Below are 24220 nucleotides of genomic sequence, written 5' to 3' on the forward strand. Positions count from 1 at the left end.
CGGGCCCCTTGGCACGGGCTATGCAGCCGGCTCCACCTCTGGCCTCTCTCCAGCCTCCCTGACTGCGCCCAGCTCTGGTGTGCGGCCTGCTGCCGTTTTCATCACAGCTCACGTTACAGCAACTCCGCCTCAGCCCAGGCCGCCGGGCTGGGGGCTCCGTCTGCCCGGAGCTGGGTGTATCTCGGTATCCGGCCTGGGGGCCACTGCGGCTGGGGGACCTGGCTCCACGCTCATCCCCGGGTCGCTCTCAGCCCGGGCTGCGGGGAGCCGGCAGCTGCCTGGTTCTCCGGGGTGGGCGGCTCGGGGGGGACCCCGCGGAGGGGAATGGGGGCAACACTGGCGATTGCAGGGGGAGCCGGCCTGGATCAGAGAAGGAGCCCTGGGGGTCCTGGTCCCAGGGCTTCGCGCAGCAGGAGATGCTGGAGCTGAGAGTCTGAACATGGGAGGTTCTGTAACGGGTGTAACTGCGGGGAACTGGCCCAGGGAGGGGAGCCAGGCAGCAAATCCTCCAACAGCCCCCACTCTCCTCCCCGATCCGGGGAGAGAACCCAGGAGTCCTGGCTCCCAGCCCCCACTCCCAGAACTGGGAGAGAACCCAGGAGTCCTGGCTCCCCGCCCCACCTGCTCTAACCCACCAGCCCCCACTCTCCTCCCCGATCCGGGGAGAGAACCCAGGAGTCCTGGCTCCCAGCCCCCACTCCCAGAACTGGGAGAGAACCCAGGAGTCCTGGCTCCCCGCCCCACCTGCTCTAACCCACCAGCCCCCACTCCCCTCCCCGAGCCAGGGAGAACCCAGGAGTCCTGGCTCACAGCCCCCTCTGCTCTAATCCCTCTAGACCCCACTCCCCTCCCCAAGCTGGGGAGAACCCAGGAGTCCTGGCTCCCCACCCCACCTGCTCTAACCCACCAGCCCCCGCTCCCCTCCCAGAGCCAGGGAGAACCCAGGAGTCCTGGCTCCCAGCCCCCCTGCTCTAACCCCTCTAGACCCCACGCCCCTCCCCGGGCTGGGGAGAACCCAGGAGTCCTGGCTCCCAGCCAGGCCATGGGGTCTGCTTTCTCCAGCGATTGCGTCGGTGACACAAACGTCACAGCCCAGGGAGGTGAGGACAGCGGCTCCGGGACGGGTGGAACTGAGCCAGCTTCCGGCCTCTGTCCCGAGGCAGCCTGGCAAAATCCACAGCCACATTTTAGAGCTTTGGCTCTGCTGAGCTCAATGAGCATGTCAGTCTTCTGCCACGCCCCAGATTAACGAGGGAGCCTAATGATCGTCTTGGCCCATGTGTGCCGAGGAGTCTGGGGCAGCCCACGCTGGACATGCCCAGGGCAGGGCAGGCTGCAGGGGGGGAGCAGATCCTCCCAACGACTGGTGGGTAACACTGAAGTTAAACTCCCCAACCCGTCACACACGGAGCTCCTGATCCCCCACCCTGGTTATGGGGAAGCTGAAAAAAGCAGCCACCCAGCTCCCTTTCCTGCCGTCCCGTTCTCTGGTCCCAACCAGCACCGAGCTCCAGTCCAGGGAGAAGTTACATAAAATCTCTGCTGGCTACACAAAGTGCTCTTCTGACCCTAGGGCCAGCCACGTTGCCAGGTCAATAGCAGTCTGGATTTTACGCAAAGTACCGTGCGGACGGTCAGTCCTTCGGTGTCTAGCCCTAAAGGTTTCGTAGGAAAGGGGTCTGGAACGGCTTCCAGGGGTCTGGAACAGCTTCCGTATGAGGAGAGATTAATGAGACTGGGACTTTTCAGCCTGGAAAAGAGGAGACTAAGGGGGGATACGATAGAGGTCTATAAAATCACGGCTGGTGTGGAGAAAGTGGATAAGGAAGTGTTATTTACTCCTTCTCATAACACAAGAACAAGGGGCCACCCAATGAAATTAGACAGCAGGTTTAAAACAAACACAAGAAAGTATTTTTGCACGTAACGCACTGTCAACCTGGGGAACTCCTTGCCAGAGGGTGTTGTGAAGGCCAAGACGGTAATGGGGTTCAGAAGGGAGCTAGATAGATTCATGGGGGATCGGTCCATCAATGGCTATTTGCCAGGAAGAGCAGGGAGGGTGTCCCTAGCCCCTCTTTGCCAGGGTTGGGAAAGTCTCTGTGCCGTACCCCACTACGAACACCAGGGAGCACCTGGATGCACAGGGATGTGTGTCTGTGCCATATCTCACTGCTGCCACCAGGGGGCAGCTGTGTGTATGGGCACCCTTGGCACTAGCCCACTGCTGCCACCAAAGGGTGCCACATGCCTCGGGGAACAGGGTGGGGATAGTGTGTCGGGGTGTCAGGGTCCCCATTTGCTGAGTGACACTTTGCTGGGGTGGGGGGGTGGCTGGGTATTAACAGGGAGGGAGGAGGCTGGGGGGTGATGACACAGGTGGGCGGGGGGCATGCTGGGGAGGGAGAAGCGTGGAGTGAAATCACCCAGAGCTGTATAAGAGAAGCCAGTGGAAAGGCAGGTGTCAGCACTGGGAGCCAGAAGGGGGCAAATAGCAGAGACGGGCCAGCTGTTGGGTGTGATTTCAGTGCAGGCTGAATTGTCTATTCCCCCCCCGCCCCATTAGCCGACGGCCAAGGATGTTTGGTGAGGTGCCAGCTATGCCCGTTTATACCATCCGTGACTTTAACCGCTAGGACGCACTGTCCCTTCGCGGCGGGCAGCCCGGGCTAGGCTGACGGATGCCCCAAGGTCCTAACCACCCGTGACTTTAACTGCTAGAGCTCACAGCTCCTTCGCAGCGGGCAGCCAGGATTGACTGACAGGTGCCCCAAGAGTTTGCCCCGTGGAGGCGGCACAACTCAACGCTAGGCTCTTAGTACTCTCACCTCATGGCCAGGCTTTAGAGCCAAAACGGCTGAGGTTCTTTCATTGTGTTGGCTGCTTTGCAGTAAACCAGAGAAAACAAGTCAGGCTTATGCACAAATGGTTACCAAAATTTATTAAGCTAGATTCTAATCATGTGGTTACAAAATTGCTAGTGCCTACTTATTTAAATGTAGAGATGTTACACACACAAACAAGTTACAAAACTGAAGCCACAATCCCAAAGGAAGAAAACAAAGTATAGAGCTCTATTTCAAAATATGTGTACACTAAAGATAGGAGATCAGGTGTGGGTGCTTCTTACCCTCCTTGCATCTCTCGATTCCAGCGGTGCCAAGCCAGGATCGGTCACTCAATTCCGCGGAAAGACGAATAAGGGACAAGGCGTAGGGACCCTCTTAGCTGCAGAAGCCTTGGGAGGCTGTCACTTATCTGACCAGCAGATAGATAGTGAAAAGCACTCAAAAATCATGGTGCTGTAGGTCCCCTACTTATACCTCTGTACTCCTTTATTCTCTTTCTCCTTTCTTATGCCAAATTGAGGCTGGTCTGTCTGGGTGACGCCAGCTTTCGCAAGAGTAGTTTACACTTGCAAGGGAGAGAAACAATAAGTTTCGACTACTGGACATTTCTTTTATCAGGGTAAATATTTTCCCACCTAGGATGTTGGGGTGTGTGCATCACGCTATTTAGTAGGGGCTAAGAGCCATGTCTGTCACAGGGCCTCTGCCTGCTGTGAGCTTAATCGTCGTATCTGTTCCCAGAGGCACATTTTCACAGCTTCAAAGGCTGTGCTGGAATATATGTTAAGTGCCCTGTTCCGGCTTCCTCCTGTGTTTCCAGCAATGCTGGTCTGAGGGGTGGGGGGCTGGCTGTCTGGCTACACCCCCACAGCACTCCATCCCCCCATTCCTCACTACACACAACCCTGTCATGTTCCCCTCCCTCCCTGCCCCTCCGTTTGTCTGTCCATCCACCCCACCCCATCCTGCCCCTCTTGTCACTGGCTCCAGGGAGCCTGCACTTCTGACAGCTCCCTGAAAATGGCGAGGAACCAGATGATTCATGGGATGCAGTGGCCAGGGTGGTGGGATGCTCGTTACGACACGCTGGGCTCCCTGGGATACCTACCCAGCGGACAGTGGGCTCCCAGCGGGGCAGGCAGAGCGCGGTGGACTCACCCCCTGCCGGTCGCAGCTGACTGGCAGCCGTGTCAAGGAGCCTGGTACGACTGCCTGGCACGAAGCAGCGGCTGTTCAAAGGAGCGCGGTCGGCAGGTGCTTTCCCGCACGTTCTAGGCCCGTGGAGAACGAGCCCACGTTCCAACACGCACTGAAGTGGAGCGGGCCCACAGGCAGGCTCGCTGACAACAGAGACGAGACAACGAAGGTTTAGGAACGGCGACATTTCCGTGAGCCGGCGTAACTGGAGCCCGGCGTGCGGAAAGAGGGAGCGGGCTGGGCCTTCGGAAGGGAAGCGGACGTGCTCTACTAAGCCACCGAACGGTGTTTGAGGGCGAAAGGAGAAAAGAGGTTCGGTTTCTACTCCCAAAGGGCTGGATTCTGGGGTCAAACCGGAGTCACCCCCCCGACTGCAGTGGGGTCAGGGCTGGATTCTGATCCCAGCTTCCCTTGGGTCAACCCAGAGCGTCCCCATGTGACACCCACTGCAAAACTCTGAAGGCCAATAAACAGAACCTGTCATTTATTATTGTTTAAAAACATTGGTTTTTTAAATAAAGTCTCATGGTTTTTAAGCAGACTCTGTTCCCCCAGGATAAATCCAAAGCCAAGTGAAGTTAGCATAGAACAGGGGTTCTCAGACTTTTGTCCTGGTGACCCCTTTCACACAGCAAGCCTCTGAGTGCGACCCCCCTTATACATGAAAAACACTTTTTCATATATTTAACACCATTATAAAGGCTGGAGGCGAAGCGGGGTTTGGGGTGGAGGCTGACAGCTCGTGACCCCCCCATGTAATAACCTCATGGCCTCCTGAGGGGTCCCGACCCCCAGTTTCAGAACCCCTGGCGTAGAATATTCAACTGCAGACACGAGCCCAAGTGTCTGTGTTGGGCGAAGAAGATACTCACAGCTCCCTGTCCCGGCTGTTTTTCTTCCTTCAGGTTTTTGAGCTCTTCAAAGAGTTTCTGATGCTTCCTTCTAAACTCGTCCAGCTCCCGTGCCCTTTGGATGAAGGGTCCCGGGCCTTGGGGCTTGGCCAGGTCGTAGCTCAGCTGGAGGTACTGTTCTGGGCTGCATCTCATCAGCCTCACCTCCAGTCTGAGCACCTCCAGCACCCGGTTTTTCAGGGAATTCTCTTCCTCGCTCCGGTGCCAATCGAAGAAATTCATCGAAGGCAGGAAGTAGCTGGGCAGCTGTTTCTTCTCCAGGCTGAACTCCAGCACCTTCAGCAGGGTCCCCAGAGCATCCAGCACCGTGGCCCAGTTCTTGGTCTCTGGGTTGAGGTCAGATGCCCAAAACAGGACCATCTGCGAGAGAAGGAGAAGTTACTCACCTCGTGTAGCAGCTGGAGTTCTCCCAGAACCGGGCCCCGACGGATGCTGCCCTTCAGGTGCGCACACCCCTGCGCCGTCGAGCAGAGATTTTTCGGTAGCAGCATCTGCTCTGTGCGTGAGCTCCACACACCCGTGTGTCCCACACCGCGAGCCCTAGAGGTGAGCGGACGAACCGCCCTCCATTCCGTCTCTACTGTGACGTCCCACAAGATGAAACATTTTCTGTCTCGTTTTCTATCCCTCTCCTAATAGTTTCTAACACACGGTTAGCCCGTTTGACTGCTGCTGCGCATTGAGTGGAAGTTTTCAGAGGACTATCCACAGTGACCAAACTCTCTCTCTCGAGTGGAAATAGCGAATTGAGAACCCATTGTTATGTATGTATAGTTGGGATTATGTTTTCCAATGTGCGTTACTTTGCACTTATCAATACTGATACGTCACCCGGTTTTGTGACACCCCCTGTAACTCTTTGCAGCCAGCTTTGGACGTAATTATCCTGAATAATTTTGCCACTTTACTGTTCACCCCTTTTTCCAGATCATTAATGAGTATGTTGAGCAGCACAGGTCCCAGTACAGATCCTTGGGAACCCCATTGTTTCCCTCTCTCCATTGTGAAAGTTGACCATTTATTCCAGCCCTATCTTTCAGCCAGTTACCGATCCATGAGAGGACCTTCCCTCTTATCCCATGACAGCTTAATTTGCTTAAGAGCCTGTGGTGAGGGAACTTGTCAAAGGCTTTCTGAAAGTCCAAGTACACTGTATCCACTGGATCCCCCTTGTCCACTTGTTTGTTGACACCCTCAAAGAATTCTAACAGATTGGTGGGGCATGATTTCCCTTTACAAAAGCCAGGTTGACTCTTCCGCAACAAATCATGCTTATGTGTCTGATAATTCTGTTCTTTACTATAGTTTCTACCAAGCCGCCTGGTACGGAAGTCAGGCTTACCGGCCTGTAATTGCCAGGATCACCTCTGGCACCCTTTTCTAAAACTGGCGTTAGCTTGGTCATCTTCCAGTCATCTGGTACAGCGGCTGATTTAAGCGATAGGCTACATACGACAGATAGTAGTTCTGCAATTTCATATTTGAGTTCCTTCAGAACTTTTGGGTGAATCCCATCTGTCGCCTAGCTGCAGCGCGGGAAGCCAGCCACTGGTCGAGGGGACCAATGTGACCTAAGCTGCTATCACTGTAGCCAGAGAGGCCACGTACGGACCCAGTGCCCCGGGCTCAGGGACAGACTGAGCAGACCCAACCTACCCAGGGTTAACTGGGTAGGGACTCAGCTGGACGAGGGGCAGACGACCCAGGCAAGGGGGGCTACCAGTTTACCACCTGCTCAGGAGGGAAGAGTACCCCCGGCCAGCTCCGCCAGAGGGCTGGAGGCTCTGGACTCAGGGTGCTCGGTTTACAGGGTGGGCGCGGGGCTGTCCCTCCGGAGAGAGTGCCTTGTTCCCCTGGAGGTGGATGGGAGGAAGGTCAATGGATACTGGGATACGGGCGCGGAGGTGATGCTGGCCCGGCCCAAGGTGGTGGCCCCAGATCGGGTGGTGCCCAACACCTACCTGACCCTGACAGGGGTGGGCGGGACCCCATTTAAGGTGCCCGTGGCAAGGGTACACCTGAAATGGGGGGCCAAGGAGGGCCCCAAGGATGTGGGGGTACACCACCATTTGCCCACTGAAGTTTTGATGGGGGGAGACCTAGAGGACTGGCCAAGCAAGCCCCAGACCGCCCTGGTTGTGACCCGTAGCCAGAACCGGTGAGGGGCACTGCACCCTGACCTTGGGGAGGGTACCACACCGGCGGCGCAGGACCCTACCCTGGTGGGGAGGGAGGGCCGAGGGGCGTGGCTCAGAGAGGCGGAGGCCTCAGACCTGGCCACTGAGGGGGAACCGGGCCCCATCCCTTCCCCAGCCGCTGAGTTCCAGGCCGAGTTGAGGAAAGATCCCTCCTTGCGGAAGCTCAGGGACCTGGCCGACCTCAGTGTGGGACGGACCATGAGGAGAGGCTGCCAGGAGAGGTTCCTGTGGGAGAAGGGGTTCCTGTACCGAGAATGGGCTCCCCCAGGGGAAGTGGAGTCCTGTGGGATCAGGAGGCAGCTGGTGGTCCCCCAGAAGTATCGCCGCAAGCTCCTGTCCCTGGCCCATGACATCCCCCTCGCAGGGCACCAGGGAATCCGGTGCATCCGGCAGAGGTTGCTACAGAGCTTTTACTGGCCCGGGGTCTTTACCACGGTCCGGCAGTATTGCCGATCCTGCGACCCCTGTCAGAGGGTGGGGAAGGCCTAGGACAAGGAGAAAGCGGCTTTGAGACCTTTGCCCATCATAGAGGAGCCTTTCCAGAAGGTGGCCATGGACAGAGTGGGACCTCTGAGCAAGACGACCCGGTAGGGGAAGAAATACATTCTGGTGGTGGTAGATTTTGCCACCCGCTACCCCGAGGCAGTGCCCTTAGCTTCCATTGAAGCAGACACCGTGGCCGATGCGCTCCTGACCATTTTCAGCCGAGTGGGGTTCCCCAAGGAAATCTTGACAGACCAAGGCTCCAACTTCATGTCGGCCCTGTTCCGGTGCTTGTGGGAGAAATGTGGGGTCCGGCACGACTGGGCCTCAGCTTATCACCCCCAGTCCAATGGGCTGGTGGAGAGGTTCAATGGGACGCTAAAGATGATGCTGAAAACCTTTATGAACCAGCACCCGCAGGATTGGGACAAGTACTTACCTCACCTGCTGTTCGCGTACAGGGAGGTGCCCCAGGAGTCTACCGGATTTTCGCCTTTCAAACTGTTATATGGCAGGAGGGTGAGGGGCCCCCTGGACCTGATGAGAGATGAGTGGGAAGGGAAGGCCTCTCCCGATGGAGAGTCAGTGGTGGAGTATGTCCTGATCTTCCGAGAGAGACTGGCTGAACTCATGGGCCTGGCCAGGGAGAATCTGGCCAGAGCCCAGAGGAAGAAGAAGGTCTGGCATGACCGCAGGGCACGGGCCCGGGCCTACGCCACCGGGGATCAGGTGATGGTTCTCATCCCTGTGAGAAAGAACAAACTACAGGCCGCCTGGGAGGGCCCTTTCAAGGTTGTCAAGCAGCTCAATGAGGTAAACTGTGTGGTGGAGCTGTCTAACCGGGCGCACCACCGCCGGGTGTACCATGTGAATATGATGAAGCCATATTATGCCAGGGGGAATGTGGTGTTGGCCGTGTGTGGACAGTGGGAGGAGCAGGGAGATCACCCTTTAGTAGATCTATTCCCTGGGACCAGAGCTGGTTCCCCCCTGGAAACAATTCCCCTCTCGGATCAGCTAACCCCTGCCCAGCAAGCTGAGATCAGGGGGGTGCTGCATCCGTACCGACAGCTGTTTTCCAACCAGCCTGGACGCCCTAATCTGACTGTCCACCGGGTGCAGACAGGGTCGCACCCGCCGATAAGATGCTCCCCCTTCCGAGTCACAGGGAAAACTGCTCAGGACCTGGAAAGAGAGGTCTGGGACATGCTGGCTTTGGGGGTGATCCAGCCATCTGCCAGCCCTTGGGCCTCGCCGGTGGTGCTGGTCCCCAAAAAGGACAGGTCGGTCCGGTTCTGTGTGGACTATCGGAAGCTCAATGCCATCACTGTATCTGATGCCTACCCCATGCCCAGGCCGGACGAGCTCCTAGACAAGCTGGGAGGAGCTCAGTACCTTACCACCATGGACCTTACAAAGGGCTACTGGCAAGTGCCGCTGGATGCAGATGCCCGGCTGAAATCCGTCTTTATCACCCCTCTGGGGCTCTATGAGTTCCTGACCCTGCCGTTCGGCCTCAAGGGAGCGCTGGCCACCTTCCAGCGCCTAGTGGACCAGCTCCTGAGGTGGATGGAGAGTTTTGCCGTGGCGTATATTGATGACATCTGTGTCTTTAGCCAGACCTGGGAGGACCACGTGTCCCAGGTTAGACAAGTGCTGGACCGACTCCAGGGGGCTGGGCTGACGGTAAAAGCGGAGAAGTGCAAGGTGGGGATGGCTGAAGTATCTTACCTGGGCCATCGGGTGGGGAGCGGCCGCCTAAAGCCGGAACCAGCCAAGGTGGAGGTGATCAGAGACTGGCCCGCTCCCCACACCAAAAAGCAGGTCCAAGCCTTTATTGGGATGGCAGGATACTACCGAAGATTTGTGCCCCACTTTAGCGCCATCGCCACCCCCATCACTGAGCTATGCAAGAAGGGGAAGCCAGACAAGGTGGTCTGGACCGAGCAGTGCCAGGAGGCTTTCCGGGCGCTGAAGGAGGCTCTGGTCAGTGGCCCAGTTCTGGCAAACCCAGACTTTGACAAGCCCTTTGTGGTGTTCACCGACGCCTCAGACATGGGACTGGGGGCGGTGTTAATGCAGGAGGATGAAAAGGGGGAGAGACACCCCATCATGTACCTGAGCAAGAAGTTGCTACCCCGGGAGCAACACTACGCAGCCGTCGAGAAGGAGTGCCTGGCCATGGTGTGGGCCCTCAAGAAACTAGAGCCCTATCTCTTCGGGCGACACTTCACCGTCTACACCAATCACTCTCCCCTGACCTGGCTGCACCAGATGAAAGGAGCCAACGCCAAGCTCCTGAGATGGAGCCTGTTCCTGCAGGATTACGACATGGACGTGGTCCACGTGAAGGGAAGTGCCAACCTGATAGCGGATGCGCTGTCCCGGAGAGGGGGCCCCGAACTTCCCCAGGTCACTGGTCACAGTGACCCCGCTCAGTTCAGTCTCGAAGGGGGGAGAGATGTGAGGATGTGACGCTGCAGGGAGGGGGAAGTGTTGACCTGGGGATGTGCCCTGGGGATGGGAGACCTGAGAGCCTGTCACCTGAGCCAGGAGGGGGAGGAGACACCTCTGCCCGGAAATGTGAACAGAGGCTGCAGCAGGGAACCTGCTGGGGGGGTTTAGTTTCAGTTTGGGGCTGGGTGGAGGAACACAGGGAACCCCAGGGCTGGGGTCTAAGCTCCCTGCTCCCCCAGAAGGACTTGACTGTGTACCCACAAGCTCTGTTTTGGACTGTGTTCCTGTTGTCCAATAAACCTTCTGTTTTACTGGCTGGCTGAGAGTCTCAGTGAATCCCAGGAAGAGGGGTGCAGGGCCTGGACTCCCCCACACTCCGTGACAACAACACATCAGTGTGGGTCAGTACTTCAGATCTGGTGCCCAAAAAGGACAGTTCTGATGTGGGAATCTCCCTCACATCTTCTGCAGTAAGGACTGATGCAAAGAATTCATTTAGCTTCTCTACAACAGCCTTGTCTTCCTTGAGGGCTTCTTTAGCCCCTCATTGTCCAGTGGTCCCACTGGTTCTTTGAGAGGCTTCCTGCTTCTGATGTATTGAAAAAAATGTGTACTGTTAGTTTCTGTATCTTTGTTGGGGGGCTGGCTGGGTGCTTCGGACGGATAGTGCCACCTAATGGTGACGCTCCAAGATATAACATCCACCAGTGGCAGTCCCAGGGGTCGCTTTGCCTAGCAGCAATAGCAGAAGGTGAGTATTGCCCAGTGGCAAGTGTGGGGATGGTACGGGAACCCAGGCCCACCCTACTCGACCAAGTTCTGACCCAGGGCCCTTCAAAACAAGGTACCCTGACAGAGGGTTCATGTCCTGATACCCCAGAGCTCTTTCCCTGTGTCGCTTTCTACCCTCGTCCCTCCAGCAGCATCTCCGGGGGTTGGACGTGGGGTCCTTCTTGTGTTCGCCCTGCTCTGTGTCCGGCAACTCCTTCGCTGGGAACAGCAAGTCGTCCCTCTCGGCTCCCGCAGCCGGCTGGCTTCCCGCACTGCAGCTAGGCGGCTTGACCCCGGTGGCTTGGAGCCCCGAAGGCTTCCCGGCAGGAGGCTCTTGCCCACAACCGCTCTCCTCCTCCGTCAGCCCAGCCTGAGCCGAGCGGCTCCCTTTTCAATGCTCCTGCCACTGGGAGCATGCCCAGTAGGGGTGAGGGGGCATGGCTTCTTGGGCCCAGAGCGGTTTGTTAACCCTCGCTTCTCCAGCGCAGGGTTGGTACAAGCCCGTCACAATCTTTAGCAAATTGCTTCTCATTAAAGTTAAATATTACAGTGTGTGTGTGTGGGGGGGGGGGGTTAATTATCCCCCCCAACAAGGATGCTAAATTTAATTGCATTGTGGTCACTATTACTGAGCGATTTAGCTAGATTCACCTCTTGGACCAAAGACTGAAAATCCTTGCACAGGGGAATGAAAGGCTGTAATAGCCATGAAACGAACTCTGACGGAACTCATAGAAAGACCTGATTTCTCAAAATCCATCAGATAATTAAGAACATCGGAGAGGGAAGAATGAACAGGTGAAAACTGTCACTGGGGACCCCAATGGTAAAATCTCTTCCATTTCTGAAGGTAAGTATTTCTAGTAGAGATCACTGTATCTGTTTTATATCTGCTGAGCAGGAAACCTCTATCCCTGGAAGAGGACAGAACAAGGAGTAATGGTCTCAAGTTGCAGTGCGGGAGGTTTAGGTTGGATATTAGGAAAAACTTTTTCACTAGGAGGGTGGTGAAACACTGGAATGCGTTGCCTAGGGAGGTGGTGGAATCTCCTTCCTTAGAAGTTTTTAAGGTCAGGCTTGACAAAGCCTTGGCTGGGATGATTTAATTGGGGATGGGTCCTGCTTTTGAGCAGGGGGTTGGACTAGATGACCTCCTGAGGTCCCTTCCAACCCTGATATTCTATGATTCTATGATTCTATGATCCCCGAGAACCATTGAGGAACCATGGATGGCCATGTTGAAGTGGAGAGACCAACTGGAGTCCTGGGGCAACAGACAGGAAACAACCAGAAGCTGCAGCTGGATAGGAAGTGAGACGAATCAGGTCAGAGAACCAGACCTGGCTCGAGCGAGTTGGTGCAGCTAGAGTGACTCCGTCTCTGTCTCGTTTGATCTTGTTCCGAATCAATGGTGTCAGAGGATATGCATGAAGAAGAGCTCTTGTCCAAGGAATGAGGAAGGCGTCTCCCAAGGATTGATAACCCAGACCTCCTCTCGAACAGATTTTCTTACACTTTCTGTTGGTGGTGGTCAGAGAGAAGTCCACTTCTGGAAACCCTCACGTCAGGAAAATCTGGTCGGGAATTTGAGGGGACTGAGATCAGCAGAGCACTGTTTTCACTCAGAGGCCAATGTCCAAGGTGTACCTGGGCCTGGACCCATGACTGGTCAGAGGGAGAGCTCCATCGTGAAGAGCCTAAATTTAATCTCCAATTTTTACAAGCTCTCCTTTTAACCGCTGAGCAGATTTTGCACTTAGCTGGGATTTGGGGGTATCTCAGGCAGCAGCTACACCGGGAATGTCCGTCACTGACCGGGAAAGCTGAAATCCTGGGGATCCCGGCATACCAAGTCGATGACAACTCCCGAAGCATAAACCTCTCAGAATGGAGGGGAAGGGGCAGGCGGAGGAGGGAGGGGACAAGGGGAACATTAAACAGACCCCCCCCCAAGTATAAAGAAATAAACGAGGTGAGCTAAACAGCACCGCACTCTAATTGTGACTAAAATTGGAGGCTTGACTAAGCTAAGCAAGGGTGAAGCGGGCACATGAGACACTATCTTAGGCTGTCAGGCGGCAGAGAAGGAACTGAGGGTGGTTCTCCCGCTCACCTCTCTATATCCTCGGTATGGGGCACGAGGATGTCTGGAGGGCGTGCTTGGGCGGAATGGGCACCGCTACCAAAATTCTCCCAACAAAGGCATCTGGGACGCATGGGCACCTGAGATGGAGAACCCAGAGCGAAACAGTTGGAAGAAGAAACACGCAGCGCTAACCACTAGACCCCACTCCCCTTCCCGGAGCTGGAATAAAACCCAGCCCTCTCTGCCGCCCCTCCCCTGCTGCTCTAACCCACTAGATCTTTCTCCCCTATACCTGTGGACGCTCGTATCATCCATTCCCCACCCCCTCCCACTCTGCCCTCTCTGTCTGAGTTACCTTCAGGTGGTAGGAGGTCAGGACTTTGCCGTAGCGCGGTACCCACTGCTCCATGTTGATTTGCTTCAGCAGCTGCAGCGCTTCCCGCCTCCACCCAGCACCATCGAGGTCAATGTCCCTGAGGAGTCGGGTCTCAGCCAGGGAATAGGAGAGCCTGGGAAGGGGTGGGGGAAATGAGACAGGGCTGAATGGGAGTACGGGGTCAGACTGACCCCCATCCCACACCTGCACCAGGGTGTGTGTGTGTCCCTGCGTCCCCTGCTGGTGTGGATGGCCCCTGCTCTGTGTGTGTGTCCGTCCGTGTGTGTCTGTCCCTGCGCCCCCTGCTGGTGGGGATGGCCCCTGCTGTGTGTGTATGTGTGTGTGTGTCCCTGCTGCCCCCTGCTGGTGGGGATGTGCACTGCTCTGTGTGTGTGTGTCCTTGCTCCCCCATGCTGGAGGGGCTGAGCCCCCCTCTGTGTGTGTTTTTGTTGCCTTCTGCTAGAACAAATGAGATTTGCATTTTTACCTCCAGTACAGATTCTTGGCCACCAGATCGGCCCCAGTTTTGTAAATTTCCATGATATTCCAGGTGGGTTTGATCCGCTCAGTGTCTTGCTCCTGGTCCCACCAGTCGGAAAGCCACCTGAGATCCTGCCTTGGCCAATCCATAGACATGTCCACTTTATTCCGGATGGTGGGCACCAGGTCTATAGACACAGCTTGGCCGTCCACCTCCAGGCTGAGCTGCACGGCAGAGCATTTTGCAAAGTCGCTCAGTCTAATGTTGCCTTGGAGAGGGCAAGACAGTGGAGTGGGAGTCAAAAGCAAACAGAGATAAAAGCTTTGCAGATCTGAGATGATGGAAGGGCAAAGATTAAGGGAATGAGGGCCAAGAGCCCAGGACTCCTGGGTTCTATTTCTGAGTCTTCTTTTGAGTCTCTGTGACATTGTGTGAATAACTTCACCTCCATGGGCACATGGTGAGTTAGTGGAAGAACTGAAGATCGAAACCAAGAATCCTGACTCCCTAACCCCTAACTCTGGGAACTCCATTGTGTGAGAGATTAAGAAGGAACAGGGTAAAATTTCTCAGAAAACAACTCTGTGGTGCCCCATAATCTCGACCCACAGCCCCCTGCTAGCCCAGCCCTGGGCTCCCCCCATAACTGTGCCGATACCTCTGAATCCCGACCTGCAGCCCCCTTTTAAATGTATTCCCCATTTTACCCTATGCAATTTAACAGTTTCCCTTCTGCATTTCCCTCATAGGTGGTCCTTGTAATTTCTCCGCTTACAGAGCGCCTTATTCTATCTCTTTTAATACTTACTAATTCCGGGAGCAGGGCTGCTTCCTTCTAAAAACAGAGATGGGAGAAGAAAAGGGCTAGTTAAAATCTATGACACTCAGAATCTTGTATAGAAGGCTGATCACAAAGGTAAAACTGGAAGAAAACGATGAGATTCCTGCAGGGTTGGAAGAAGTCGGATTTCTTTGTGTCTATATTAATCAAGTCTTGGCCGGCTCACAGTTACAGCTACGGGTTGTCGGAAGTGCTGAAATCAACACACACCGGAAATACAATCAGCTGGGCCTGTTCTACACTTTGCAGTTCCTCTGATTAACTACTTCACTTACAGGATGATTTTTATCCCAGTAAAGAAAATCCATACAACCCCAGTGTGATGCTCTGCTCGGGGCACTTAGAACCGTAAGCCAGTTTACCTCACTGCCTTAGCAACAGAGAGCTTTGCTGGAGATCAGACTGTGTGCCAGCTCCCTGCCACCCCAGTTGTCCGCCTCACCCGCGAACTTCTGGAGAATCTGATAGTCCAAACATTGCCGTGTAGAAAACAATCAGTGAAGCCCATCCCGAGTTCCCCAGAGACCTCTCCCTGCAGGTCCAGTCCCTCTCATTCAACACTCACAGAAATTATTAGGTTCGCTGCTGCCAAAGAGACAGAGCACACACCAGATTCCTACAGGACACAGTCCACAGACTCTGCAACGTTAACAACCTGTCTCAGAACACCATCCCAGCCACCATGGATGTCACCTCCCTGTACACTGACATCCCTCACAATGACGGCAGAGCTGCCTGCCTCAAATAGCTACAAGACAAGGGACAACCCTCAGATACCCGCCCCACACTCGTCCGTTTCATCCTCACCCATAACAACTGTACATTCGACAATGAGAACTTTGTTCAAACCACGGAAGCAGCCGTGGGTACTAGGACGGCTCCCCAATATGTCAAACTCTTCATGGGCCATCTTGAGGAAGAATTTCTGGACAAGTGCACCAGAAAACCAATGATACACCTGAGATACACTGATGATATTTACACCCTCTGGACAGATGACTTAAACTCCCTCAGAGATTTCCACCACAACTTCAACAACCCCCACTCATCCATTAAACTCTCTGGAGCACTCCCACACCAGCATCAACTTCCTGGACACTGCGATCAACTTCAGCAATGGAACCCTATGGACGCAAGAAACCCACGGATCACCACACCTACCTTCATAGATCCAGTAACCACCCCAAACCCACCTAGAATTCTGTTCTCGACAGTCAGGCACTCAGATACCACAGAATATGTTCCGAGGAGAAAGTCCAGGACACCCACCTTAACACACTCAGAGTCAGTTTCACCAAACAAGGACACTCCATAAGAGGAGTAGATCGCGTCATGGAACGGGTCACCAAAATACGCTGAGATAACCTGCTTCAATACAGGGGGGAAAAAATCCCACCAACCGCACACAGTTGTCACCTACCACCCCAGACTGGAGCCCATACTGGGTATCATCAAATAATTACAACCCATACTGATGGGTTCTTTCCTGAACCCCCTTTTCTGGCCTTCAAACAAGCTCCAACCTCATCAACAGAAGCAAGCTCCCCACAGACCAGGACTCACCAACTCAAAGTAGCACCAGACCCTGCCAGAACAACAGATGCAAAACCTGCGGACACATCTCCACTGCTACAATGATCGACACTCCCCATAATGCACCTTTCAAGATCCACTGGTCCTACACATGCCCATCACATAAGAACGGCCATACTGGGTCAGACCAAAGGTCCATCTAGTCCAGTGTCCTGTCTCCGACAGTGGCCAATGCCAGGTGCCCCAGAGGGAATGAACAGAACAGGGAATCACCATGTGATCCATCCCCTGTCGTCCATTCCCACCTTCTGGCAAACAGAGGCTAGGGACACCCTCCCTGCCCATCCTGGCTAATAGCCATTGATGGACTTATCCTCCATGAATTTATCTAGTTCTTTTTTGAGCCTTGTTATAGTCTTGGCCTTCACAACATCCTCTGGCAAGGAGTTCCACAGGTTGACTGTGCGTTGTGTGAAGAAATACTTCCTTTTGTTTGTTTTAAACCTGTTGTTTTAAATTACTGGCCAAAATAGGCATGAATTTGCAAAATGATTCAGCTGACCTGAATCTGCATTTTTCACTGAAGAAAAGTTTTGGCTGAAAAATGTCACCCAGGTCTAAATGGAAATACACACTAGTGTGCTGTGGAAACAGATCCTTAGTTAAACAGTGCCAGAAATAGATGGATGTCGGTTGTAAAATGGATTAATTAAATCCTTGTAAGGCCACGAAAAGTTGGTGTAGGCAAGGCCCTTCACCTTCGGATTTTATTTGGGAATTCATAAGGGTTTATTAAAAAAACTTAAAGATGGATGAGAATCGGTACAAAAAATTAAAGTCGCAGTTTTCTGGGTCAACATCGGGATGGATATTGGGGGATGGGAAGACAGAGAAAAAGCAACAAATCAAGAAAAGTACATCCGTGCTCCAGTCCTAAAAGCTCCCCGGACCTGGCTCCCTACTCCAGAAGGAGAGATGGTGGCTGAGGCTAACTGAGATGTCTTCTCTCCTTCCAGAGCAGGGAGCTGGGTTTGGGCCACATGTTACTGAGCCACCATCTCTCCTTCTGGAGCAGACAGCCAGGTTCTGGCGCTTCCTTTTGTTTAGGAGTCAAGCACTGACGTGTGTGTGTGTGTATCTTCCACGGCGTTACCTTGCTTTAACAGACAGCCTCGCTTTTACACTTAGACAAATTCATTATTAACATAAACACGTCTACCGGATGTCACGGATTGGATTTCCTTAACATAACTGGTATTTTCATGTACTTGAGTGATCCACAATTTGGGTGAAAATTGGTAAAAGCTGAATAAGAGCTTTTGTAAACCCAGGAGGGTTTTTTTTTTGTTTGTTTTTTTTTGCGGGGGGGGGGGGGTAAAAACCAGTAAAAAATGAAGGGCTCTAGGGCTTGTCTACACTACAAAATTAAGTCAACTTAATGTAGGTCAACCTATAGCCACCGCAGTAATTCAATGGGCTGGTGGTGTCCATGCTGCCCTCCTTCTGCCGGGGCAGCGTGTCCTTACCAGGAACACTTGCACAGACTGAAGTGGAGCATTGTGGGGCACTGGCAGCCATATGGGGCTCACAGCTGGAGGCCCCCATCCGCCCCGGGGTGACACCCCCAGCTGTGAGCTCGGGGCAGGTTCCATTTCACAGCACAGAGCCTACCAAGAGGGAAATTGACATACTTGCCGATTTCACGCTGCTATTGTCTGGCTCAGACCGGTGGGGTGCCCAGCTGGGAGCAGGGTGCGGGGAACCTGGGTGGGGAAGCAGGTCTCCCAGCGGGGATCAGTGAGCCCAGGTGGCAGCCCGGCTGGGAGCAGGGAGCCGGGAACCTGTGGGGGAAGCAGGGCTCTAGCTGAATGAATGACAGCCAACAGCGGATGTAAGTAACGCGGTGTCTACAGGGACCCTGCGTCACCCTAACTACACCAACATAAGCCCTACACCTCATGTGTAGGTGGAGTTATGATGTCAGTGATGTAGGGCACTTCCATCAGCAGGAATAAGGCTGTAGTGTAGACACAGAGAGTGAGGTTGACGTAAGCTGCCTTATGTCAACCTAACTCTGTAGCGCAGACCAGGCCTTAGTTAAAGGTTGCGTTAAACAAAACCCTTGTTGTTATGGACTGGGTGTAACCTGGGGCAATGTGAACTAGTGGGCAGGGGCTTAGCTGGGCACTGTTCGGTGTGTGTGTGTGTGTGTGTACACACGTACACACAGAAGCAGGAAGAAAGCCCAGCAGACAGGAATAGAAGCGCTGCTAGCAATGTGGCTAAAAGAAAAGCTTTTTGGGCAGAGTGCTGGCTGAAAGGCTAGGGTTACCATATTTCAGGTTCCCCAAAACAGGACACTGGGGGGGGGAGGGAACTGGGGAGCACAGTTGGGGAAGCTGGAGGGGGTACCTGCAGTGGGGGTGCTCACTGGAGGTGGGGGGCAGTGCCTCTCCCTGTCATGGTGGCTGAGCGGCTGGCGCAAGCCCAGGAGGCAGTGACAGCCGTCAGTCATCGACTCCTTGCGGGACCCCCTCCCCAGGGCTGGGAATCGGGGCCTGGGTGGGTGGGATCTGGCAGCTGCGGATGCTGGGGAATGGACCAATCAGCTGTGGATGCAGGAGACAGACCCATCGGGAAGCAGACCAATCAGGGCTCCTTCTCATAGACTCATAGAATATCAGGGTTGGGAGGGACCTCAGGAGATCATCTAGTCCAACCCCCTGCTCAAAGCAGGACCAATCCCCAATTTTTGCCCCAGATCCCTATAATGGCCCCCTCAAGGATTGAACTCACAACCTTGGGTTTAGCAGGCCAATGCTCAAACCACTGAGCTATCCCTCACCCCCGAGCTACAGCATCTGCTCTGCAAAAATCCAGGACATTTCCTGTTATTTCAGCAATTCACCCGGACAGAGAATGGAAGCTCAAAAAAAGAGATATTGTCCGGGAAACCCCAGACGTTTGGTAACCCTAGGAAAGGCATGTTTGGGACAGTGAGCAGAGAAACTGGTTTTCTGTTGTTTGATTCCTACTACGTTTAGGGAAACAGGACTTTCTGCATAAACTTTGTCGACAAACAAGACTGCATCAAAGAAAACACTTGACTCTTATCATCAATTTCTCCTCCTAACAGGAACAACCAACAGCTCCCCAGATTTGGTCAACTGCCCGGGTCAAAAGCACTCCTGGTCTGGAATGACAAGATGGATCGATGAGGGGACCAGGATCCTGACTGCCATGGACCAGAGGTTTTTCCTTGAAAGCTCTCGCCATCTTGGAACTTGCTAACAGAGATGAGCTAAAAAATCCAGCCCTAGAAGGAAGGAGAAGGGTGGAAGGCAGCCGCCCGGGTTTGGAATTGGGCCCAGCCTAGGGCTTGAGAGACATTTACAACTGTTTTCTACCCTGTTTCTGCCCCACAGAGGCCCAGAGGGGAGAGGTCGATTCTCCTAGTACAAACAAAGCCAGCTGGCCTTGGAATCTACGATTCTAATCACCGACCAAAGCGTGATTAACGCAGAGTTAAGGTTGCCTGGGTAACTCATGCTCTGGCCTGTATTGCCCAGGAAATACAGAGTTAAGGTAAATGCCTGCACAGGGCTAATTCTAGCAATAGCCCCTGAGAATGACCCCCTTGCCCTGCAGCTGCAGTGACTGGGTTACGTGTGGCCGTATTGACTGGGGGAGGGATTAGCCGGAGCATCTTGGGAGAGCTGGGATTGTGATACGAGAATATCTGGGGATTAGTTTGAGGAGCGTCACAGGGTTTATTTATCATCTTCATTTCAGGCCTTGATTAATTAATGCAACACTAATGGATTAATGCTAAAACCGACACTTACCCTCAGCCAGAGCATTCTCGACAAATTCATGGAACTTTCTAGCTACCAGAAATGGATCGATGCCGCCCGTCCAAAGATCTTTCTGAAAAGGGGTGAAATCAATTTTATTCAGATGCTTTAATCCAAAATAAAAAGAAGCTGCAGCTCAGGAGTGAGGGGCACCGGCAGAGCTGGGGGGCAGGGCTGGGCTAGCAGGGGCTGTGGGTCGGGAGTGAGGGGCACCGGCAGAGCTGAGTGTGTGGACGGCTCTGGAGGATACATTCTGATATGATCTCACTTACCTGTCGGCCATTTATTTCTTTGATGTCTTCCTCCGTGAGGTCCAAGCCTAGATCCTTCCTGCCGAAGTCTACAGCCTTCTCATCCAAGATCTTTCTCAGTGTCACCTTGTTGTAATCCACCACCAGCTTGTTCTCCCAGCGGTACACCGGCACGCCAGACCTCAGGCTCAGCCAGGAAGGCAGGAAGTGGAGCTCTGTGCACGGCGCGCTGTACAGGGTACCCAGCAGGATCACGTTCGTGTTGTACTGGATGGGGGCCAGGAAGTCGTAGTCGCTGCTGCTGGACTCTGCCCGGACGTGGAGGTCCTGGGCTTGGCAGCCCACCAGGATGGCTTCCCCCGTGAACAACAGCGTATTCCACTGATGCACCCGAGCCATGATCCTGCTGACCAGAGCTTGCACCTGCTGGCACTCCTGCTCCCTTCTCCGGTGTTCCCTTTGCTCGGGATACACATGGCGCCGTAAGAACCAGTTCAGGAACTCCGGGGCGACTGTATGAGACTCAGCCTGTTCCTCTTCCATTTCTCCTGGCCCTCGGGCCCCACCCTGGGATTCGCCAGCCATCCCCGCGGGGCCCAGGTGGCTCCTGGCAGGGCTGAGCCCTCCTGAGGCACTGGGGAAACTCTTGCAGTTCAGCTCTGCACTTCCTGTAGGTGCTTCCTCTCCTGGCTGTAGCTGTTTCCTGCTCGTAGCTGAGCTGTGTGGTGGTGTGTGTGTGGGGGGGGAGGCGGGGGGGGGTTGCCGGGGGAGTACGCTGGTTATCTGTGCCAGAGGGACCTTTGGCATCTGACTTACTGAAAGTGACACACCCATAATACTATAATAGTAGAAGTGTCAGTTGTTCGGAGATAAATTCCACTTGGACTCATAGTTTCTAGTCTGACTTCCTGTATAACACAGGGTGTAGGATTGTGGTGTGCCTTTAAGGGCTGAGCTCCCAGATTGGGACGCTGTGAAGCTCCTATTGTGTTGCACAGCTGGCTGGAACCACACCGAGGATAGAGCAGAGCCCTGGCGAGCATCGAGTGATCACTGACCACCACCCGGTACCAGGAGTAAATGAACGAAGAACAGACGCTGGGTGGAAGGATGGAGCAATGAACAGCCCCACCAGAGTTAAAACTTTGTGGGAAACTGGAGGTGGTTTAAACAGCGCTTCCCTCTGTACTGGCAACAATGGGATCCAGCAAACAGGAAGACAATCAGAAGGTAGCGATAGTCGTGACAAGAGCTGGTCCGGAAGCAGTTGATGTGTTTCAGTTATCTCTGGCAGAGAGGCGAACGATGAAACTGGAGAGAAAGTTGAGGTATAGCGCACTCCTGTTTCATTCTTATGAGGAGAGAGATGTTTTGAATCAGAGGGTATGTCAGTGAGGGGAATATAGCATTCAGGCCTGTATATTTGCCTGAGATAGAGTTTGGGGTTTTGTTTGCTTGTTTAACTTTTGATATGCTTATATCCTTACTACCGTGTGAACAAAGAACAAAGACCCGGGGTGTTGCATCTGCCCACAGTCGGATGTGGTTGCTAGCACAAGGAGACGAGATGAGGAAGAGAGTTAAGGTATAGCTGGGTACGGGGGAGTTTAATAGACCAGCGCACACTTGAAGATGGCCTCGACTCCTGTCTCAAGGCAAGGCCAAGCAACCAGCCGGGAGGGGGAGCCATAAGAAACACTAAAAAGCCAGAGAAAAGGGGACCCTGGCCGAAACACAACCTCACTCCCTACTCCTCCCATCGGGTACAAAAGAGGTGGTACTGAAGCCCCCAGACTCACGACCTTCCAAACAGAACATGGCCATAAATTGTAAGGGGTGGGACCAGGGGTGGGCACTGCAGGTACAATCGAGCCTGCTAAGAAAGAGGAGGGAGGCCAGGAAAAGCCGTACGGATGGATATGCTTGCTTGGTAACCCCACTAAACAGCGCATTGCCTGCACGTCGGACTCTGGCCTTCTGCTTTCTGTCTGCTGGGCGAGAACCGAGGGAGGGCAGGGGAGCCCTAACAGGGTACAGAAAGGAGAAGGAAAAACAATAGGTAAACAGCATGACCAGAGGCACTGAGCAGCTTTGGAGAGAGCCAGAGGTGCCGGGCTAAAGCTAAACCAAACCAATGTAAATTCAGTGTAATGGAAATAACATACCCAGGAGAGACGTTCACACATGAAGGTGTAGGAGTAGATCACTTGCTTGTCCCTTTGCCAACAGACAAGGGGTGGGGGTGTGGGACAAAGATTCCTTGGAATGGGGAAATATAGAGAGAAATTTGTGCTTAAGGTAGCTGCTCGGACCAGCCACCTGAGAGCGCTACAATGTAGACACGGGCTGCCAATCGTAATAAAGAGTCTGAGAAACGGATGGAATTGAAGAGGTCCCAGTCCTAGGTACTAGGAGGGTACATGCAGAACTAAGTTGTCCATGGGCCCCTCCAAGGAGATATTGGCGTAGTCCTCTTACAGCACCAAGGTCCCAACTGGAGACCAGTGACTTGTGTGCCATGGGTACTCACAAAAACTGGGTGCCAATACACTCAAATACAGCAGGAGGCTTTGGGCCTAGTCCGTGGGCATAAAAGAGTTTCACATCTTTATTTATGGGAAGACCCTGTAGCTGAAACTGACCATAAGACACTCATTGCCACTCCCAGCTCCCGCTTCCCCCCAGAATACAGAGGCTAGATGTTCAGTTCCAAATGCATCCTTTGCCCATTGCTCCCAAACCTGGGAGAGGCTGGCTGGCTGGCTGGCTGGCTGGTTGCAAACACACTCGCTGGAGCACTGGACACAAGTACGGTGGAGCAAAATTCAGAGCTAGATTTTGTACGTTGCTCAGAATTTTAAAAATCCCGTCCGGTCTCAGGCAAAATGCGGACCGGGATTGCCAGAGCTCCTGCTCGGGATGAAAGCCTGCAGAAAGTAACTGAGGCTGTTAGTGCAGGGTGGCTGGGAGAGCAGATTCCCAGCCCCTATTATCAATACAAGGGGAGCTCTCAGCACTAGATGGCATTTTGTTTAAAGCCACAGGAGGGCGATCCCCAAGGCGTTACAGAAAAATACATTAGAAAGGAGTCATGAAGATCAGTTGGGGATTGGAAAACCTCAGAGAACGGCCAAAGCCCTTCTATGCCGGCCTCACATGAACAGCGACATTGAGGAAACTGTCCAGAGTTGCTGTATGTGCCAAAAATACAGGCCAAGTGAAGCAAAAGAGCCCCTGTTGGTGGCACAGGAAAAGATTGGCCCCCTGGGGCAAAGGAAGCCTGGATTTGTCTACAGAGGTTGGAGAAAACGGTGTACTTCTCCTATAGTTCTCACCTCCCCGAGATAACCCTACGAGAAGACACTAGGGCTAAACGGGTGATGGCGCATATCAAACCTGTTTTTGCTAGACATGGTCTACCTGTCACAGTAATGTCCGACAGGGGCTGCAGTTCGGTGGCCATGAGGTTACGCAGTTTGCAGTGAAATTTGGGTTTAGAATATAGCCACTCATCCAGAGTTTCTCAAATGTGCCCACGGTGACCACCAGGGGCTTTTCTTGCTGCCACGACCTCCTGGGTGGTGACGGGGTGCGGGGGGGGGGGGAGCAGTGGTGCCTGCCCTGTCTGGAGCCACAAACACTGTAGGAGCTGTGAGTTCCCCACCTTCCTGGGGCGGTGGGGCTCGGGCATTGGGCTTCAGCCCTGGGGGGGCGCGGCAGGCTCTGGCCGTGTGGTGGCAGGCTCTGTCCCCCATGGTCCTCTCCGCCTCCCTACCCATCTCCCCATCTGGGGCTTAATTTGGCTCCCAGTTTGCCAGGGCTGAGTAAATTTGCTGTGGAAAGTGATATTAACAAATAGACAAATCTCACTTTTCACAGTGGCAGATTTACTACCTAGCAAATCTAAAAAAAAAACCAAAACCTCTACCAAA

General features: G+C 53.9%; 1 protein-coding gene across 4 annotated transcripts; it reads right to left on the bottom strand.

The window, feature by feature from the left end:
• Positions 1–2971: 2971 nt before the first annotated feature.
• Positions 2972–21001, bottom strand: LOC144266886 (nucleotidyltransferase MB21D2-like). Of its 4 annotated transcripts, XR_013346504.1 has the most exons (8): positions 20310–21001; positions 20029–20110; positions 14618–14644; positions 13816–14077; positions 13308–13461; positions 12980–13089; positions 12380–12440; positions 5185–5317 (listed from the first exon to the last, which is right to left on the bottom strand). XR_013346504.1 is itself a non-coding variant. In XM_077820436.1 (7 exons), the coding sequence occupies exons 1-7, from the start codon at positions 20871–20873 to the stop codon at positions 3601–3603; spliced, it is 1788 nt and encodes a 595-aa protein (XP_077676562.1). In that variant the 5' UTR covers positions 20874–21001; the 3' UTR covers positions 2972–3600. The 4 variants fall into 4 exon arrangements, 3 of the variants coding, with proteins under 3 accessions (XP_077676562.1, XP_077676563.1, XP_077676564.1); XM_077820436.1 differs by lacking the exons at positions 5185–5317; positions 12380–12440 and adding an exon at positions 2972–4189; XM_077820438.1 differs by lacking the exon at positions 12380–12440 and having other exon boundaries at positions 5097–5317.
• Positions 21002–24220: the final 3219 nt, after the last annotated feature.

The sequence above is a fragment of the Eretmochelys imbricata genome, chromosome 6 (genome assembly GCF_965152235.1).
Source record: "Eretmochelys imbricata isolate rEreImb1 chromosome 6, rEreImb1.hap1, whole genome shotgun sequence".
Taxonomy (NCBI): domain Eukaryota; kingdom Metazoa; phylum Chordata; order Testudines; family Cheloniidae; genus Eretmochelys; species Eretmochelys imbricata.